The following is a 20,655-nucleotide window of genomic DNA, read 5'->3' as shown; positions in this document are numbered from 1 at the left end:
AAATCACATTTAAAATAACAGAAGAAAGCCAGACTAGCCAACAGGCTGATATGTCAGCCTACGTATCCAGGGGGCATGGGAGTCTCCAACGTGCTTTCATATTTCAGGGCCACAATTGTCAAACAAACAATCGCAATCCATACTCCTAAATACTCTTGGGTCGATATGGAGATCAACTCTACCGCCTCGGGGCCTTCGCTTCACTTTATGGACACATAAATGCTTTCGGAAACACAATTCTCACTTTTTTCTACCACGACACATTGTCACGACGTGGGTCTATGTTATGCTTAAACTAGGCTCCCACACATTAAACTCTCTAGTGGCACCGATAGAAGCTCTACAGGTAGCCAATCTGGACTTGCCTACATTTCGCAAGTGGTAGACAGTGGGGGAGTGATACCTTTGATATGGTACCTTACAAAACACTTTTTCATTACCTTTCCGATATATATATATTCTATTACCTTCAACTCAAAAGTGTCCTTTTAAAACATGTTAATTTGGAATGGCATGGTCAGAGGCTACAAAACCCCTGACTGCAACAACTCTTCTATAGATTTTGGCCTGCTTAAAGCTTTATCGGTTTGCCTTCCGGCTCTCATGGCTGAAACGAAGGGGGACAAACTTGGGGATATTCTGCAACGAGAACAGGATTGTGGGGTGGTATATGAAACCAATGAATGGATCATGCTACTTAATGATGTGAAGGGCTTCATTTAGTGTTACAATCACATAGAGGCGCATAGAAAATGGTTCTAGCAATGGTATTGGACACTGCATAGAACACAAAAATCTTTTACAAAAACTCCAATCCTGCCTGTTGGAAGTGTTGCCAGGAGAGGGGCACGTCTATTAATAACAGGTAGGCTGTCCCCTTCTCCAACCATTCTGGACAAGGACCATTAATTCATTATGTCACTCAACGTATCAATGGAAGCAGAATCTGGTCCCCGTGGTGGGAACGCCACCCCCGATCCTGAAGCGTACACTCGATTGTTTAATTAATTAGGCATTTCTGCTTACTCGCTTACCTTAGGGGATGATTTTCCAATAACACTAACAAAAACTATGACATTGCTCCACTCAAAAATGGCAAGATATTTCGTTTTATGTAATCCAAGCCATTTGCGAGAAGTAGAGGTGATAAATGATAGCCGATGCACATTAAAATTGTGTACTAGAATGGGTTCTACGTAGGCCTGATACACCACTCCTTTTTAATTGTAGCTCCTCACATTCATGTTTTATGAACTATGTTTTTTGTTAAATTGTTAACTTTCGTTCGTTGTCATTTTCCTTATTCCACATGCACGGCTTTAATACAATAATTCTTATGTTTATACATATTGCACACCAATAAACTTCGATTTGGAAAAAAGAAAAAAATAGTTTTATATCAGGGTTGTATTCTGATTAACTGCTTAGAGTCTTCAGGCAATCAGAACCCAACTTTTGTAGCCAGAAAATAAAAATGAAGAAAAAATAAATAAAAAGGTTCTGAACAAACAAATGGCTGCCTCTAGTCTGCTATGACATTCAGACTTCCTAGATGAAGAAAAAAAAAACAAAACATGGAAACAGGAAAGTCTAACTTAGAAACCGCTATATCTAAACAAGTAATGTCTAACTCATGTGATACTGATAACAATTAGGAAACAATGCATTCAACATCCACAGTTGAAATTGTGTCACATTGCTCCAAGCACCTGATCTGCCAACTGAGATAATTAACTGTTCTGTGGCCAGAGTAAACAACGTACCTTCCTGTTTTTTGCTTAGTGTCATGTTAGGTAACTGTGGTGAATGGTTAGTAAATGGTGGTAATATTGTTTATAGAGAGCCAATAGCATATTTAGGTAAGTTGATAATAAGCAATACCAATTGTAGCTTTAACATTTATGTGCATTGATTGTTGATGTACAGAATACCATTGTGCATAAATACAGCATATTCAAATTTGGTGTCATTATCACTCTACCCATACTTTTAATTTGTTCATGCCATATATATCTAATGGGCTAGGGTCTCAATGTAGAGGTTATGGTGCCGGGAGCGCCCTGACATCCCCACATTGTACCTAGCCAAACCGTTTTAGAACGTTTCATGGAGTTCACTGGGTGCCGCTCACTGCTTCCACTACCAACGCTGGAGAGACGGAAGCTCCTGCATAGGAACGGCTGCTAGTTCTTTAAAGCTAAGCTTTACAGAGCAAGACTAACTGACGGTGCTTGGAGTGTATCTGGAGGTTCACCACCTTTCCATTGGGCTTCCAGACCTAATCTCCAACAACCTAACCATTGTCCCAAGCCTCTAAAAGTTGGCTTTATTAATCTACTCCCGACCCCAAGCCCTAACCTAAACGCTTAAAAATGCTCTCCTAAATCTTAGCACTAAAAGGGACATTATAGTCACCAAAACGACTATGTTAATGAAGTAATTTGGTGTGTACATCATGCACCTGCTGTCTCACTGCTCAATTCTCTGCCATTTAGGAGATAAAGTGACACTATAGTCACCAGAACAACTACAGCTTAATGTAGTTGTTCTGGTGAGTATAACCATTATATGCAGGCATTTTAATGCAAACACTGCATTTTCAGAGAAAAGGCTGTGTTTACATTGCCCCTAGGGACACTCCAAGTGGCCACTCCACAGATGGCCACTGGAGGTGCTTCCTGACTCAGTGGTGCACAGTAGGCAGCACTGCCATTCAGCATCTCCACGCTCTGCATGGGGATGCTGAATTCTTCTCATAGAGATGCATTGATTCAATGCATCGCTATGAGGAGGTGCTTATTGGCAAAAACAGTGGTTGGCCCCGCCCCATCACACCTCCTTGCCGATTTTAGCCAATCCAATGCTTTCCTTTCGGGAAAGCATTGGATTGGCTAAAAATGGGCAATTCTGATGATGTCATCAAGGAGGCGGATCAGGGGTGGGGTCAGCTCCTGCTGACCCACGCGGCGCTGGACATAAGGTGAGTTGTATTCCTTTTTGAGGGGAGCTAAGTGGGGGCAAGCCACCAAAATGGTGGGTTTAGCACTATAGGTTCAGGAATCCATGTTTCTGTTTCTGACCCTATAGCGCTCCTTTAAATCACTAGTCATTTAAATCACCCTGCATGTGACTTACACAGCCTTCCTAAACACTTCCGGAAAGAGTCATCTAATGTTTACACTTTCTTTATTGCAAATTATGTTTCATTTAGAATTTCTTATCTCCTGCTTGCTAGACCCATGCAAGTGTCTCCTGTTATGTAATTAAAGTTCAATTTACAGAGCAGGAGACAAAAAAGTAAGTAACAACTGATTCAAAATTAAACCATTTTTTCCATGCAGGCTGTGTCAGTCACAGCTAGGGGATTTAGGTTGTAAAACACATCTGTTTTACAACCTAAATGGCTGAGAATTGAGCAATGAGACTGCAGGGACATACAAATGACTTAATTAAACTAAAGTTGTTTTGGTGACTATAGTGTCCCTTTAATTCTGAGAGACTATTCCATAAACCCCAATAGATAACAGAAATTCACATTCTATGAATGTGTACGGACACCATAGGAGAGAGGCTACTAAAATGCAATCATTCTAAATACAGTCACTCCAGGGGAAGTGGGCAAACAGCTGTGTGACTGTTTTAGAACTACATCTGCCACGTTATAGCTGCTGAAGGATCTTGGGAGTTGTAGTTTGTTGCCCATGTCTCTTCGTAAACCAGATTTAGTACAAAGTAGAGAGCTGGCAGAGGGTTAAGGCTGAGATGAAACTTTCTGCAGTAAACATGCCAAGGGAATAATCACACTTGTTCCAGACTGAAAGTCTCTCATTTAAAGCCTAATCTTTAGTGCAATTACTGCCTTAACTGTATTAATCACATAACAGCATTAATGGCCTGGCTTAGAAATGACTGTCACTTAGCCACAAATATCACTGGGAGGAATGCACTCTCTCCACATCCACACACACATCATGTTTAATTACACAGCGCCCTCTGCTGACAGTCTTTATGAATTCCTGAACAGGTATTTATAAAGTGTTTTACCACAAAAAACACTGCTTAGCATTGTGTTTTCAAATATTTAATTACATTTTTTTATTTCAAAAAAAGTGATACATTTTTACAAACACAGTGTTATACAGTGTTGCACAATTAATTAAAAATAGATCAAGGGTATGTTAAAATGTATCAGTGTGCTCACTTTCTACACACTAGATAATGGGCAGCAGGGCTCCATTTCTACACAATTAATATTGGTTGGTTGGGGGGCTCCCTTTCTACACAGTGAATATTGGTTGGGGGGTCCCTTTCTACACAGTGAATATTGGTCAGGGGGCTCCCTTTCTACACAGTGAATATTGGTTGGGGGGCTCCCTTTCTACACAGTGAATATTGGTTGGGGTCTTCCTTTCTACACAGTGAATATTGGTTGGGGTCTTACTTTCTACACAGTGAATATTTGTTGGGGGGCTCCCTTTCTACACAGTGAATATTGGTTGGGGGGCTCCCTTTCTACACAGTGAATATTGGTTGGGGGGCTCCCTTTCTACACAGTGAATATTGGTCAGGGGGCTCCCTTTCTACACAGTGAATATTGGTCGGGGGGGGGGGGGGGTGGCTCCCTTTCTACACAGTGAATATTGGTTGGGGGGCTCCCTTTCTACACAGTGAATATTGGTTGGGGGGCTCCTTTTCTACACAGTGAATATTGGTTGGGGGGGCTCCCTTTCTACACAGTGAATATTGGTTGGTTGGGGGGGCTCCCTTTCTACACAGTGAATATTGGTTGGGGGGCTCGCCTTTCTACACAGTGAATATTGGTTGGGGGGCTCCCTTTCTACACAGTGAATATTGGTTGGGGGGCTCCCTTTCTACACAGTGAATATTGGTTGGGGGGCTCCCTTTCTACACAGTGAATATTGGTTGGGGGGCTCCCTTTCTACACAGTGAATATTGGTTGGGGGGCTCCCTTTCTACACAGTGAATATTGGTCGGGGGGGCTCCCTTTCTACACAGTTAATATTGGTCGGTGGGGGGGGGGCTCCCTTTCTACACAGTTAATATTGGTCAGGGGGCTCCCTTTCTACACATTGAATATTGGTCAGGGCGCTCCCGTTCTACACAGTGAATATTGGTTGGGGCGGCTCCCTTTCTACACAGTGAATATTGGTTGGGGGGCTCCCTTTCTACACAGTGAATATTGGTCGGGGGGGGGGGGGCTCCCTTTCTACTCAGTGAATATTGGTCAGGGGGCTCCCTTTCTACACAGTGAATATTGGTCAGGGGGCTCCCTTTCTACACAGTGAATATTGGTCAGGGGGCTCCCTTTCTACACAGTGAATATTGGTCAGGGGGCTCCCTTTCTACACAGTGAATATTGGTCGGGGGGCTCCCTATCTACACAGTGAATATTGGTCACGGGGCTCCCTTTCTTGCAATTAATATTGGTCACGGGGCTCCCTTTCTACACAGTGAATATTGGTCAGGGGGCTCCCTTTCTACACAGTGAATATTGGTTGGGGGGCTCCCTTTCTACACAGTGAATATTGGTCGGGAGGGGGGGGGGGCTCCCTTTCTACACAGTGAATATTGGTCAGGGGGCTCCCTTTCTACACAGTGAATATTGGTTGGGCGGGCTCCCTTTCTACACAGTGAATATTGGTCAGGGGGCTCCCTTTCTACACAGTGAATATTGGTCGGGGGCTCCCTATCTACACAGTGAATATTGGTCACGGGGCTCCCTTTCTTGCAATTAATATTGGTCACGGGGCTCCCTTTCTACACAGTGAATATTGGTCAGGGGGCTCCCTTTCTACACAGTGAATATTGGTTGGGGGGCTCCCTTTCTACACAGTGAATATTGGTCGGGAGGGGGGGGGGGGCTCCCTTTCTACACAGTGAATATTGGTCAGGGGGCTCCCTTTCTACATAGTGAATATTGGTTGGGCGGGCTCCCTTTCTACACAGTGAATATTGGTCAGGGGGCTCCCTTTCTACACAGTGAATATTGGTCAGGGGGCTCCCTTTCTACACAGTGAATATTGGTCGGGGGGCTCCCTATCTACACAGTGAATATTGGTCACGGGGCTCCCTTTCTTGCAATTAATATTGGTCACGGGGCTCCCTTTCTACACAGTGAATATTGGTCAGGGGGCTCCCTTTCTACACAGTGAATATTGGTTGGGGGGCTCCCTTTCTACACAGTGAATATTGGTCGGGAGGGGGGGGGGCTCCCTTTCTACACAGTGAATATTGGTCAGGGGGCTCCCTTTCTACATAGTGAATATTGGTTGGGCGGGCTCCCTTTCTACACAGTGAATATTGGTTGGGCGGCTCCCTTTCTACACAGTGAATATTGGTTGGGGTCTTCCTTTCTACACAGTGAATATTGGTTGGGGTCTTCCTTCACCAGGGTCTCCCCACACTGCTGCTCCTGCAACATCCCAGCTACAGAGCCCAGTGGAGGACACACAGCAACAGCCCACAGCATCAGCAGGTAGCACTGATCCTGCAACCAAACAGGACCTCCAAATCCTATACACCATGCTACAGGACATTCAAAGCCTACTTGCTGCGGACCTGCCCATCCTAAAATCCTCCATGCAACAACTCACAGGCAGACTGGAGGCAACTGAAGCAGATATTATAGAGCGCCGCCAAGACACCTCCACCATGCAGGCATCTATACTCCAACTACAAGCAGCCCAACAGGCTCTTTCACTACAGGTGACAGCGCAGGAGGATAGGTACCGCCGCAACCACGTAAAGATAAGGGGCATCCCGGTCACCGTCCCTCAGGAGGAACTGCCACACTACGTGAGAAGGCTGCTAGCCACAGTGCTGCCACCCGCTACCGCAAAAAAAATAAACATCGCTGGGATGTATCGTCTACCAACGCCCACCACAACCACCTCCACCTCCACAACAGCGGGCGACGTCATACTCCGCTGCGCACTACCTCAAGACAAGGGGAAAATAATGACAGCGGTAAGGAACAAGACCCCACTTACATTTGAAGACTCACAATTGTCCTTTTACCAGGACTTATCCAAAGCCACACTGCAGTGGTGAAAATCCCTGAACCCTGTCACCTCCCGACTGCGGGCAGCAGGAGTGTCCTACAGGTGGGGACCCCCACGATCCCTCCTTGTCTCACACAAGTGGACCATGCGAAAGCTAACCACAGGGACTGATATCCCAGCGTTCCTCGCAGCTCTGGACATGCAGGAGGCGACGGCAGCCCCAGCGGACTCAAATCGCGCCCACGGATGGGACCCATCCAATGTGATACCATTTGTGCCAAGAACTACAGCCGACGGTCCGCCTGACACCTGACTGGCAGGGACACCACCAGCCCCAACCCAAACCCACTGGAGGGACTCACTGAACCAGCAGCCCTAGGCTGCAAAGTTGCAGAGTTGTAAAGTTTAACTGCTATGATTTTGTTCACTTGTATTTACCGTATGTTTTTATATATTTTTGCTTATTACTGCAGAATCACCCACACGAGGCTACGATCTTTGACCTAGGAATGGAGAGACCAGGCTCACTATAACACAACCAGGCATTCATGAAGCAATGCCATATATGGCCCTAGTCCGGTTCCATACAGCCACACATACTCAGTCACCAAATCGTAAACACCCCCCCCCACGCTACCCCCTTGGTTAGGGGCAACACCTTCACCGAGAGGTTAGCCATGCACGACGGCAGTCATCTCCCCCCCCTAAAATGAGGAGGGCAGCACTCACACTACCGACATCCTAACGCAGAAACTGCTAGATCTAACTCAAGACCTGTACATGGTCCCAAGCTTGCTCACACATAAAGCCAGGTCTACTAACGGTGGTTTTACTTATTAATATCTACTAAAGCATGTTATACCGTTATATTAGTTACGCTCTTTTATAGCTGCCAGTCTGTCACGTTCACAGTAAATGATGTGGAACACAACTGCAGATTTCTTAGGACTGTGATCTTTTATTAAGACACTTAGATGGAACTGAGACTTCAGCTCCAGAATTACAGTTACTGTTTCTTTAAATAATAAACGGTTTGTTTCATTTAGCATTGACAAGGTTCAGAATTCATTAGAGTCCGTTATTCTTGTTAACAGTTCAAATTATAAGAGATTAAATACTTTGGAATGATTAGTAGCAAGAATGGTACAGCTGAACTTGAATAATACTTGATTTGAGGAAAGCTGTAGCAGGATTGCTGGACAACTTGATAGCAGACTTTAGTATGAAGAAATAAGATTATCTGTAGCAAGACAGGTACAGCTGAACTTGAATAATACTTGATTTGAGGAAAGCTGTAGCAGGATTGCTTGAGAACTTGATAGCAGACTTTAGTAAGTTGAAATAAATCTTTAGCATTGTTAGCTCTTAACTCAGAGACTGTAAGTTACTTAACTTCAAGAAGTAGAGGGATTGTGTCCCCAGCTCTCCTCAGAGGCGGTTGCTTCAGTGAATGGTTGCCGAGAGTGCTGGTAGTTCTCTGTGATGAGGAGAGATGATGGGGACTTGAATATTCCTCCAGTCCGGTCTAGTAGCGAGTGGTCGTCTCAGGGAGGTATGTGAGCCGGTGAGTTTGGCGCGGTACGCGTTTCAATAATCCAGCGTCTATCAGCTGGTGCGGTCGCATTAAATAACAGACCGCGGCAATGGGGGTGTGGCTAAGCTCTGTCAAACCCGGAAGCATGAGGAGACATCGGGAGGCTACAGGCCTGACAGTACCCCCACCTTAATGAGCAACCTCAGGGTGCTATTTCAACATGGTTTAGAAGGGTAGCGTCTATGAAAAGCAGAAATCAATTTATCAGCATCGATTTCAGAGGAGTTTTCCCAAGTATCTTCATCAATTCCATATCCCTTCAATCTAATGAGGTATTGTAAAGAGCCACGATGAATCCTTGAATCTAGAATTTTCTGTATCTCGTATTCTTCTTCACCCTGGACTAAAACAGGATCAGGAGAAGTAGTTACATCTCCACGGAAAGGGTCAGGATGATGAGGTTTAAGCAAGGACACATGAAAAATAGGATGGAGTTTCAAAGTAGATGGAAGCTTCAATTCAACAACATTACAGTTGATTATTGACTTAATTGGAAATGGACCATGAAAAAGGGAATTTAACTTCTTAGATGGCCAATTTATGAAAATGTCCTTTGAGGAAAGCCAGACAAGATCCCCAATCCCATAAACGGGGGAAGAGTTTTCTTTAATATCAAAATTTTTTCTTTGAGTGGATGATGCAAATTCCAAAAGTTCATGTAAAAATTTGAATAAGGATGACATATGAGAGATTTGATTCGAAACAAAAGAATTAGACGAAAGATTTGTTTGAGCAGGAAGCAAGGAGGGATGAAATCCATAGTTGGAGAAAAATTGAGTCATCTTGTTATTAGTATGATAGGAGTTGTTGTATACGAATTCTGCCATGGGCAACCAGGTAATCCAATCATCTTGTAAGTGAGAACAATAACATCTTAGATATTGCTCTAAGCATTGGTTGACTCCTTCAGTTAGTCCATCAGTTCGGGGATGATATGCGGATGTCAGTTTACGTTGGATACGAAGAGAAGCACATAATGCGTTCCAGAATTTGGAGGTAAACTGAGTCCCTCGGTCTAAAATGATTTCGTCAGGCAGTCCATGAAGTTTTACAATATTGTCAAGAAATAATTTTGAAAGTTCAGAGGATGAGGGTAACATCTTTAAAGGAATAAAATGGGACATTTTAGTGAAGCGGTCCACTACCACTAGAATGGTGGTATGCTGTTGAGAAGGGGGAAGATCCACCAAAAAGTGCATAGAAATGGATTGCCAAGGTTTTCCGAGAATCGGTAGGTTCAATAATTGACTACTTAGGTACTGAGGTCCTTGTTTGGATCTTTGGCAGATTGAACAGGTTTTAACATGTGATTTAACGGTTTTGTCTTGATGAGGCCACCAATAATATCTCTTGGACAATTCAAGGGTCTTTTTTATACCTGGATGATCTGCTAGGTTAGAATCATGAATAAAATTGAGCACTTGGTTTCTGAAAGCAGGAGGTACATAAATTCGGTCCTTGAAATAGTAGAGACCGTCTTTCTTCGATAGTTTAACTGATGTAGGAAGATTAAGAGTATCCTTACTGAGTCCTTTTATGTCGTCGAGAAGGGAAGATAAAGTCCCAACGACTGTATGAGGAGGAGGTTCCAGTTCGGTGTCCGAATAACAAGAGGTTATAGCTGGTTCTTTAGTAGGCTGAAGGATTGGAATATGTTGCAAGCATGTTTCCTTGCAATAATCGGAGTTAAAGGTAAGAGAAAAGGGGGACCAAGAGATTTGAGGGTTGTGGTTCCTTAACCAGTTGATCCCTAGTATAATAGGAAAAAACGGTGATGGGTTAACATCAAATATAAGATTTTCAGTATGAGTATGATTGGTGGTTACTTTTAGAGGGATGGTTTCATGAACTATTGGTCCCGATGAGATGAGGGACCCGTCAATCACTCTAACAGGAACAGAAGTTCTTTTACGAATACAAGGAATTTTATTCTTTGTTACAAAGGCTGAGTCGATAAACACTCCATTTGCACCGGAATCGATGACAGCCTTGGTCATAATTCTTTTATTGTCCCACTGTAATATGAAAAAGATAGGGGACATTTGAGTATTTGCTGTAGAGGGGAGTGCACTTAGGATGGAAGAGGCATGAGTCTGCCTACTGCCCTTTATCCGTTTCAATAAAGGGCAATCAGAGACCAAATGAACTTGAGAGGCACAATACATGCAGAGGTTTAATATACGTCTTCGATTTTTCTCTTCAGGAGTGAGGGGACTTCTTATTACCCCTATTTCCATAGGTTCGGTTGGTAAGGATGAGTTGTCAGAAGGCTTTGGAGGATGAAATGATTTTTTCCCAGTTGAAGTTGAGAGAGCCTTTTCGGCCTTTCTTTCTCTAAGCCTTCTGTCAATGCTGATCGATAGATGAATCAGAGCATTCAAAGTAGTAGGGAGTTCTATTCTAGATAGTTCATCCTTTACAGCTTCAGATAAGCCGATTCGAAATTGGTTGCGCAATGCGATGTCATTCCATTGCGTTTCTACTGCCCATCTTTTAAATTCAGCGATATAATCTTCAACGGGTCTATGTTTTTGCAGCAAGGTTCTAATTGTTAATTCAGCAGTATTTTGTTTGTATGGATCTTCATAGAGAAGAGACATGACTTTAAGGAATTCCTCCAGTGAATCTAAGATGGGGTCATCATTGTCCAAAAAGGAATGGGCCCAGGACATAGGTTCACCTCTCAGAAATGAGATAACTGAAAAAACCTTAGATCTTTCTGTGGGATAAGATCTAGGTTTTAAAGCAATCAATAATTTGCAGGAATAAAAAAAACTCCTTATATTTGGAACGATCACCATAGAATTTTTCAGGGTTACATACAGCAGGATCGCTAAGTGAGTGCAGAACAGTATGAGGAGTATGTGTTTGTAAGTCTTTGACATAAGTGAGAATTCCTTCATTTGTAACCTGCAGGTCTTGCACACCTTGGTTAAGTGAATCGACTCGTTGATTCAGCAACAATACTTTAGAATCAAAATCTGCTGGTTCCATTACAAAGGCTGGATTATTCTGTCACGTTCACAGTAAATGATGTGGAACACAACTGCAGATTTCTTAGGACTTTGATCTTTTATTAAGACACTTAGATGGAACTGAGACTTCAGTTCCAGAATTACAGTTACTGTTTCTTTAAATAATAAACGGTTTGTTTCATTTAGCATTGACAAGGTTCAGAATTCATTAGAGTCCGTTATTCTTGTTAACAGTTCAAATTATAAGAGATTAAATACTTTGGAATGATTAGAAGCAAGAATGGTACAGCTGAACTTGAATAATACTTGATTTGAGGAAAGCTGTAGCAGGATTGCTGGACAACTTGATAGCAGACTTTAGTATGAAGAAATAAGATTATCTGTAGCAAGACAGGTACAGCTGAACTTGAATAATACTTGATTTGAGGAAAGCTGTAGCAGGATTGCTTGAGAACTTGATAGCAGACTTTAGTAAGTTGAAATAAATCTTTAGCATTGTTAGCTCTTAACTCAGAGACTGTAAGTTACTTAACTTCAAGAAGTAAAGGGATTGTGTCCCCAGCTCTCCTCAGAGGCGGTTGCTTCAGTGAATGGTTGCCGAGAGTGCTGGTAGTTCTCTGTGATGAGGAGAGATGATGGGGACTTGAATATTCCTCCAGTCCAGTCTAGTAGCGAGTGGTCGTCTCAGCGAGGTATGTGAGCCGGTGAGTTTGGCGCGGTACGCGTTTCAATAATCCAGCGTCTATCAGCTGGTGCGGTCGCATTAAATAACAGACCGCGGCAATGGGGGTGTGGCTAAGCTCCGTCAAACCCGGAAGCATGAGGAGACATCGGGAGGCTTCAGGCCTGACACAGTCTATGTCATGATCTTTACTAATAAGCGATTACATCTTGAATTCATGTCTATCTGTATGTCTAGATTTCCTATGCACTGGCAAGCTGTAAACAGTTCATCGTTTCATTACCCAGATTGAATCTTTGAACCTTGTAATCATAGTCAGTGCGTAGCCTATGGCAGTATACTCTCTACTTTTCTCTCTCCTCAAGCACTGAATACTACCTATTACTATCGTTAATATTTTCTTTTCCTTTAAAAAAAAAAAAAAAAAAGTGCAGCAATCTCAATGTGTATAATATTATTTCTTATGACACTTTGTACTGCTCTCCATTGACATGTTTATGTGTACCTATAAACTTAACAATGCACTACCAAAATAAAGAATAAAAAAAAAAAAAACAAACAAAAAAAATTATCAGGAAATCTTGGCACCCTTCGCACTCTAATCGGTGTCACACTATTCGTATACCGATTCATTGCAGGTTAATGATTCTTTCCTGGATATTTGCAGTACTTTTCTCTTTTTCTTCAACTTTCTTTAACTTGATATGTTCAATGCACCTGACTGAGGGTCAATGCCCTTCCATAAATAGAACTAATTAACGGCCCACCACTTAGCTCATCCAACACATTAAATTTAAAGCGGGGTTAGTGGGGGTCGGCCTGGCTCACCTTACTGCGCCCGTATCATCTAAATATAAACACCAACACCCAGCCAAAACCTGAGATGCCAGTTTGTTTACATGGGCACAAAAGATCTTGCTGCAAATGTATGACCTCACTGGATCCAGAGATAGAGAACTGCAACATAATCCTGGGTGCTGCTAATTCTGTCAAACCGAGTCATTCATACAGGGAAGGGATGTCAGCTTTGCTATGTAATTATGGAGTTGAACGAGGTAAGCACTCTACAAAGGATCTAAACAGAAAAGGCCACTTGTCCAGGTAATTAAAACCCGTAAAACAAGTACAACAGAATGTAAGCTATGACCATAACTGCATCAGTGATTTTCAGGGTAACGTGGGGTGGGGAATTTAAAGATGCACAACATTTCAAAGGACCACAGAAGGACATAATTATTTTAGTGGGTCAGACTGCAGCAGGGGCCTAGGCTACTTTAGAATGTTTCAAGCATCTCCATAAAATGCCACAAAATGCAGCCAGAACTCTTCATCTCAATGAAGTGGTGTGGATGCAGTAACCCTGCAATGCATCTCATCTCCAACGTCATGAGAGACGGAGAAGGCAGCAGCACCGAGTAAGTCTCATCAACGGATAAAGAAATGAGTTAAAAACAATTACTAATTTTTGGGGGGGCGGGGCCGGTCCGCCGAGCTGGACGGTCGCAAGGCTAATCAGCTCCGGCAAATCCCTCTACTTTGGGCCTATAAACATACGAATTTCAGCCTGAAAGCTAACTGACAGCACTGGTCCTTGGCCCAAAGGAGGCACTGAGTCCGGGGAGAGGCTGGCTCCTTGAGCTTCAGTCCCCTGGAGGCGGAATCTTTGAAACCCCAGATGGGGCCTACTCCGGCGGTGAGTGAGGCGGACGGCCGCTGCCCCACTATCCCGCCCAACGATGCCTGACCTGAAGGCCCGAAGCGGAGTGGATCTGGCCCTGTTTCCCCCCCCCTCTGGACCGGGGGGGTGATCCCGGTCCTTGCCCTGGAACCCCGACTGCTGCAGTACAATCGGGGCCCAGGAACAAGACCACCCTGATCAGCGACCCTGGCACCTCGCCCAAAATGGCGGATGCCATGCACGCAGAAGAAAGAAAAAATGAATACTCCTCCCTCAAGCTACAGCCTGACAGCAGAGACCTTGGACAGAAATTCACTTGCAATGCCTCAACAGGATAGAAGCCGGCGAAGGGAGCACAACGAGACAACACCCACTCCACGGAACAGGCAAGCGACTCTGAGAAACCTTACCTTTCAGCCGACTGGTCTCCACTGTAACGAGCCGCACACCTCTGCCGCAGAGCCGGACGTCCTTCCCCAGCATCCCATGAAAGAGCCGCGATGAACACCTGACAGCCGGCATGCAGCAGTGGCTGGAGAGGCGCACGGAGGACACCCCCGAGTAGAGACACACACGGAAGTCCTGCCTGAGTGTCCCGCCGAACTACACCTGCATACTATGGGGACAACACAGGCAAGATCCAGCACCCATGATGAACTGACCACAGGTCCCCGAGGTGACCATGTAACTTCCCACTGCAAAGTAGCAGCTCTGTCCTTAACTCTTTTACTCCCACTAGCCACTTGAAAGGATGGAATGGTGGTGGCCTGGTGCCATTAATAATAAATCATAATGTGGCTTCAACAAGTTAGACGCAGAATATTGTGCCCTTAGTTTAACTCAGCTAGACCAGTGAGCCTCTGGTAGCTACACCATGCTAAATTGTTTTAAAGTATTATATGAAAAGCGCCCCACTACTCTCTGCAGCAGGGCCTGGTCTCCCAGTGGCAATAACAGCTTGTACCTTTCTAAGGTTTCACTAGCCTATTTTACTCTCTTTGTAAAATACTCATGTTATATAAATCCTTGTTTTAAGCTTGTACAATCGACCTTTTACTAAAGTAGGGTCTCTAGCCTGTAATTTTCTAAGTCTTACAATACAATCTATAATTCAGCCTGTTACTTTAAAAAAAAAAAAGTGCAATTGTTTCATATGTCATGGCACTGTATGCAAATGTTTGACCATAATAAGCTTGCGGATGCTGTCGTGGCTATGCAAGCCTGTATGTTATTCTTTTATTGCACACTAAAATAAAGAATTAAAAAAAAAAAAAAAAACAATTACTAATTTTTATTGAACACAGGGCACCAATTAGGAACTAGGGCACTATACTGTTAGGAATACAGGTTTGTGTTCATAACGATATAGTGCTCCTTTAACCGCTGTCATTTATGTAATGAAGAACAAAAACGATTATAATGTTACATACAAAAAATGAACATTTATAATATAGTTTAAGAGACAGTACTGTGAGTTTTTTTGATAAGGAACTCCATTATACATGAAAAAATAAACTTTACACCACGGATGAAAATATTGAAATCCACCTATAACTTATGTTAAAGCAGCTCTGTCATTTTTTAATATATCAAATATATAATCTTTATGAAATACTGGTGCTTACTGCTTTGGAATGCAATCCAAAGATCCCATCAGAAAAAGTAAGGATTACTTTGTCTTATGGTAAAGCCTGAGTTTGACAAAATGGCGGGACTCCGCTGTCCACTTTTGCCTGATTCCACAAGCAGTCATAAGTAAAGACTGTGGGATTCAGGCATGATATCGCTCATCATGAGACATGATCTATAGAGGCCTCTGAGGTCTTGCAAGATCTACCAAACACCTCAGTGTTGTACTCTTGTGGCTCCTGGCAAACAATTCATCAGGAGTTAAAGATATACAGGAATGGCAGCAGCCGTGAGGGACAACATTAGGTAAGTTAACCTACTTTCCACTCCAACAGCACCCTAACTGGAGACAGTGTGGGGTCTTTGCAAAATATGACCGGTCCCCGCGAGGACAAGTCTGCTTTAAAGCGACACTGTCACCGTCTGGGGACCTTGCCTAATAATCTTCATTGGTCTTCTCCTCTTCAACGCCAGGAGCTGACATCACTGCTGTACTCTCGCATATGCGCATGAGTACAGCATTAAAGGACCACTATAGGCACCCAGACCACTTCAGCTTAATGAAGTGGTCTGGGTGCCTGGTCCAGCTAGGTTTAACCATTTTTTTTATATAAACATAGCAGTTTCAGAGAATGCTATGAACTGCTATGTTTATATGAGGGTTAAGCCAGCCTCTAGTGGCTGTCTCATTTACAGCAGCTAGAGGCGCTTGCGTGCTTTTCACTGTGAAAATCACAGTGAGAAGACGCCAGCGTCCATAGGAAAGCATTGTAAATGCTTTCCTATGAGACCGTCTGAATGCGCGCATGGCTCCTGCCGCGCATGCGCATTCATCTGAGGAGGCGGAGAGAAGGAGGAGAGCTCCCCGCCCGGCGCTGGAAAAAGAGGTAAGTTTAACCCCTTCCACTTCATCCAGCCCGGCGGGAGGGGGACCCTGAGGGTGGGGGCACCCTCAGGGCACTATAGTGCCAGGAAAACGAGTATGTTTTCCTGGCACTATAGTGGTCCTTTAAAGGACCACTCTAGGCACCCAGACCACCTCAGCTTAATGAAGTGGTCTGGGTGCCTGGTCCAGCTAGGGTTAACCCATTTTTTTTATAAACATAGCAGTTTCAGAGAAACTGCTATGTTTATAATAGGGTTAATCCAGCCCTCAAAGCCTCTAGTGGCTGTCTCATTGACAGCCGCAAGAGGCGCTTGCGTGATTCTCACTGTGAAAATCACAGTGAGAGCACGCAAGCGTCCATAGGAAAGCATTGATAATGTTTTCCTATGAGACCGGCTGAATGCGCACGCAGCTCTTGCCGCGCGTGCGCATTCAGCTGAATGGGAGGAGAGGAGGAGGATCGGAGGAGAAGAGCTCCCCGCCCGGCGCTGGAGAAAGGTAAGTTTTAACCCCTTTCCTCTCCCCAGAGCCCGGCGGGAGGGGGGCCCTGAGGGTGGGGGCACCCTCAGGGCACTATAGTGGTCCTTTAAGGTCCAAGGAGGATCCCACATAGACAAAGCCAATTCGCTGCCGCTGTCACTGGTGACGGCGTTTGGGATTGACTCCACCTAAGTCTAATAAAGTCAGGAGAAGGAAATATACAGGGACACAGTAGTCCCTACTTTGTCTCTGTACATCTCTCGACTGGTTTGGAAAATCAGTGAAATCCCAACACTTAAAGGACCACTATAGTGCCAGGAAAACAAACTCGTTTTCCTGGCACTATAGTGTTAATAGGTCCCCTCCCACCCTCATGGCCCCCCTCCTGCCGGGCTCAAGAGGGGTTAAGGGGTTAAACACTTACCTTTCTGCAGCACCGGGCTCCCTCGGCGCTGGGGACTCTCCTCCCTCTTCCGACGTCATCCACCAAATTTCTCAATGCTTTCCTATGGACGGCAGCGTCTTCTCACTGTGAAAATCACAGTGAGAAGTGTGGAAGCGCATCTAGCGGCTGTCAATGAGACAGCCACTAGAGGCTGGATTAACCCTAATGTAAACATAGCAGTTTCTCTGAAACTACTATGTTTACAGCTGCAGAGTTAACCCTAGATGGGCCTGGCACCCAGACCACTTCACTGAGCTGAAGTGGTCTGGGTGCCTATAGTGGTCCTTTAAAACTAGTATTTCATAAAGATTCTATGTTATTTATCAAGGGGGGTTGCCAGTGCCGCTTTACGTCAGTCTTCATGTGATGCTCCGTTTTGCAAGTTTTAACAATTGACATCACAATCCAGTTTAGTCCTCTATGCAGAATACCATATATAACAATGACTGACAGGTAGCCAAGATGGAAGTGTTCAGTTCTAGGACACAGGTAAAGAACACAGTATAGATTTGACCATGTAATTTTATTTTGCAGACCTCACAAACACATATTTATTAAATATGGGAAAATGACAATAGATAAATATACTGGGACCTTCCAGTTTACATGTAAGATAGAAAAGAGGGACAGAAGGATTTGGAACACTAAAAGGGTACCTCCATCCTAAGGAAGGTTTGAAAAAATGTCCATTTAGATTTGAGGGTCGGTGGTACAGATAGTAATTTACGAAGTGCAATTATAGGGCAAAGTAAACAACTCACCATAGAACCAAATTGAATGTTCCACTCAATAGCTCCACTTTCAGCACTGTGGCCAGAATTGGCCCAGAATTGCTTGTTATGGTTAGTCTACAAGTCTTGTCATAAACTGACTCATGTGCTAGAATTGGGGAGAAGGCATCCAAGGTGAATAATGGGAAAAGAGGGATTGTTTTCCACTAAATTCAATGACAGTTTGAAATGGGACCAGAAGGTACGTTTTCCTACCTTTAGTGGCAAAGGCTTCAGCTATCATCCTCAGCTTGTATGGAGGAGCGGCAACCAGCTGCAAGTCATCCAGCCCTACTCGATTATACACATTGAGTGCTTCCTGGTAGTCGCCTTCCACATAGTTCAGCTTGGCCATTATCATGTTGGCTTCTTGCATAAAATCTGGCTGTAAATAAAAGAATGATATCTTAAGATTCACAGTTAATATGTGCACTGCACAGTTGTTCTAGATTTAGGGTTTATCGGTCAATAAACCTTGATATGAACAATATATTACTCCCGTACGGTTTCAGGACGTCCATTGTTGACTTCGTTTGTTCTGTAAACTAATTTTCAGCTTTCTTAGACAGGGCAAGTAAACTTATCAAATACTAGTGGAACACCTGAACCTCTCCTGAAAGCCCAAGGGCCCTTTCATGTTGGTTTATCTTTGAAACTTCTATACAGTCTTGCAGTCATTAAATGAGAGACATATTTCAATTTGCAATAGTATTCGTAATAAACAGGTTGTTACAGGTTGCCAAGGATCCTTAAATGGACACTGTAGTCACAATAACCATTTCATCTCTTTGAATTGGTTATAGTGCCTGGAGTGCCCTGGCACTGTCCCTCCATTCAGTGTTGCACCATGTTCGTGCAGTATGCCACAAAATAAGAGTCCCTGACCACCCACAGTCCTGCCCCTTCTGTATGTGTAGCTAAGGCAGAGATTACACACTTCCTTGTTGTCATACCCATTCATACAGCCAGTTGGAGCTCTGACAGGCTAAAATCAGTCTCTCAGCCAATCACAGCTGCCCGTTGCTGCTCAGGCTTCCTTATTAGCCAAAGCAGCACACAGGGATGGACTGCCGGGGACTCTTGTTTAGCATTAGAACACTAAAAACTGTTTAATGCTGAAAGAAATGATGGTACCAGGGGACTCCAGACACTATAACCAGTTTAATGTGATGAAGCAGATACAGTGCTTACGGTGTCCCTTTAAAGGAACACCACAAATGCTCACTGTCTCCTCACAGCCGGAAGCTGTCTTCATTGAAATAAGCCACGTGGTGCAGAATTTGGCTTATTGACTGAAAGAATCAGCATGGAAGATCTTAGCTTAGTTGTATTGAACGGGGCAATCCTAGCACCATAACCACTACACCACGCTGTAGTGGATATGGTGCATTGAGTGTTTAAAGGATTTAAACAAACATATGCAGATTTGTCTGCTTCAGATTAACTGCAAGATGGGCTTAGGGTGTAATATTAACTAGTTAATGTTAAAATAGCAGTTGCACAGTCAACAGTAAATATTAAATCAGTTTCTCCCCCATCACCGACATAAAACATCATTATTATCTCCATCAATGCACGGGAAACATTTGCGAACACATGAGTTTTTTTTGTTTTTTTACGACCAGGTTTGGACAGCTATAGTTAAATGACCTCTTTTGCTCTAAACCATGGCTCCTCCCTCCATTGCACAATTAATCACAAGCCCTCAGTATTGGCCAGAACACAAGTTATAAGAAACTACCAAACAATTGTATCCATCGTGAATCACTGGATCTCAGATCCTCCAACCAATGCTCCATAGTAAAATGACATCTCTTGGTAGACTTGTCTACTGCCATATGTCGACACTTAAGTAAGGGTTGATATGACCATCTTTGACAGTGGAAGCATGAACCCTTAGTAACAGAAGTTCAGAGGTCAAGACTGTTTGCGTCCAGCAGAATGCAAGACATTATATGTATTAATCCTTAGAGCCCCTTTCCATCATCAAAGTAATTATTTAACAGCGTGCTGGGAAATATTATACTAAGTATTAACGGAGGAGATCTAGACACAGCTCATTCGCAAGCAAGCAGTGGGTTCGGGAAACTGATAGCTGTGCATCTGTTTGGAGTCATTATGGTATTAACCAACTGGCCTCATACCAAATCACAAACTCATTAAACTAATTGTATTTTACATGGCAGACTGGGACACTCACTCATTAACTCATTGTAATCTAACAGTATATGTGCGGGTAGTGAGTGAGGCAACAGCAGTGACTTGCAGAGCTGTTTAACCTCTTCATTGCAAATGCAAGCAGTCTAATCTAAATTCAGTGTATATCAGGAATGTATACAGTGCATTATGTTATAATTCATACAAGTAATAATAACTTGTTAGTGCCTCTCTTGGCAGTCATCTGAATGCACACAATATGTTGATTAGCTCTACTGGTTTGGTCTGGAAAAGCTGATGTGTCATGAGAAAAACACCCTAACATGCAGAACTTAGG

The 20,655-nt window shown here is 43.7% G+C and overlaps 1 protein-coding gene across 2 annotated transcripts in view; it reads right to left on the bottom strand.

Annotated features, from left to right (window-relative positions):
• The window catches only part of TTC7B (tetratricopeptide repeat domain 7B), a 163,181-nt gene that overhangs the window by 117,612 nt on the left and 24,914 nt on the right, over nt 1–20,655 (bottom strand). For both annotated transcript variants that reach the window (XM_063440135.1, XM_063440136.1), the window contains exon 3: nt 18,378–18,546. In XM_063440135.1, the coding sequence (XP_063296205.1) occupies nt 18,378–18,546 (169 nt within the window). The remainder of the gene's footprint in view (nt 1–18,377; nt 18,547–20,655) is intronic.

The sequence above is a fragment of the Pelobates fuscus genome, chromosome 13, assembly GCF_036172605.1.
Source record: "Pelobates fuscus isolate aPelFus1 chromosome 13, aPelFus1.pri, whole genome shotgun sequence".
Classification (NCBI taxonomy): Eukaryota; Metazoa; Chordata; class Amphibia; order Anura; family Pelobatidae; genus Pelobates; species Pelobates fuscus.
This window is presented reverse-complemented; position numbering and strand designations above follow the sequence as displayed.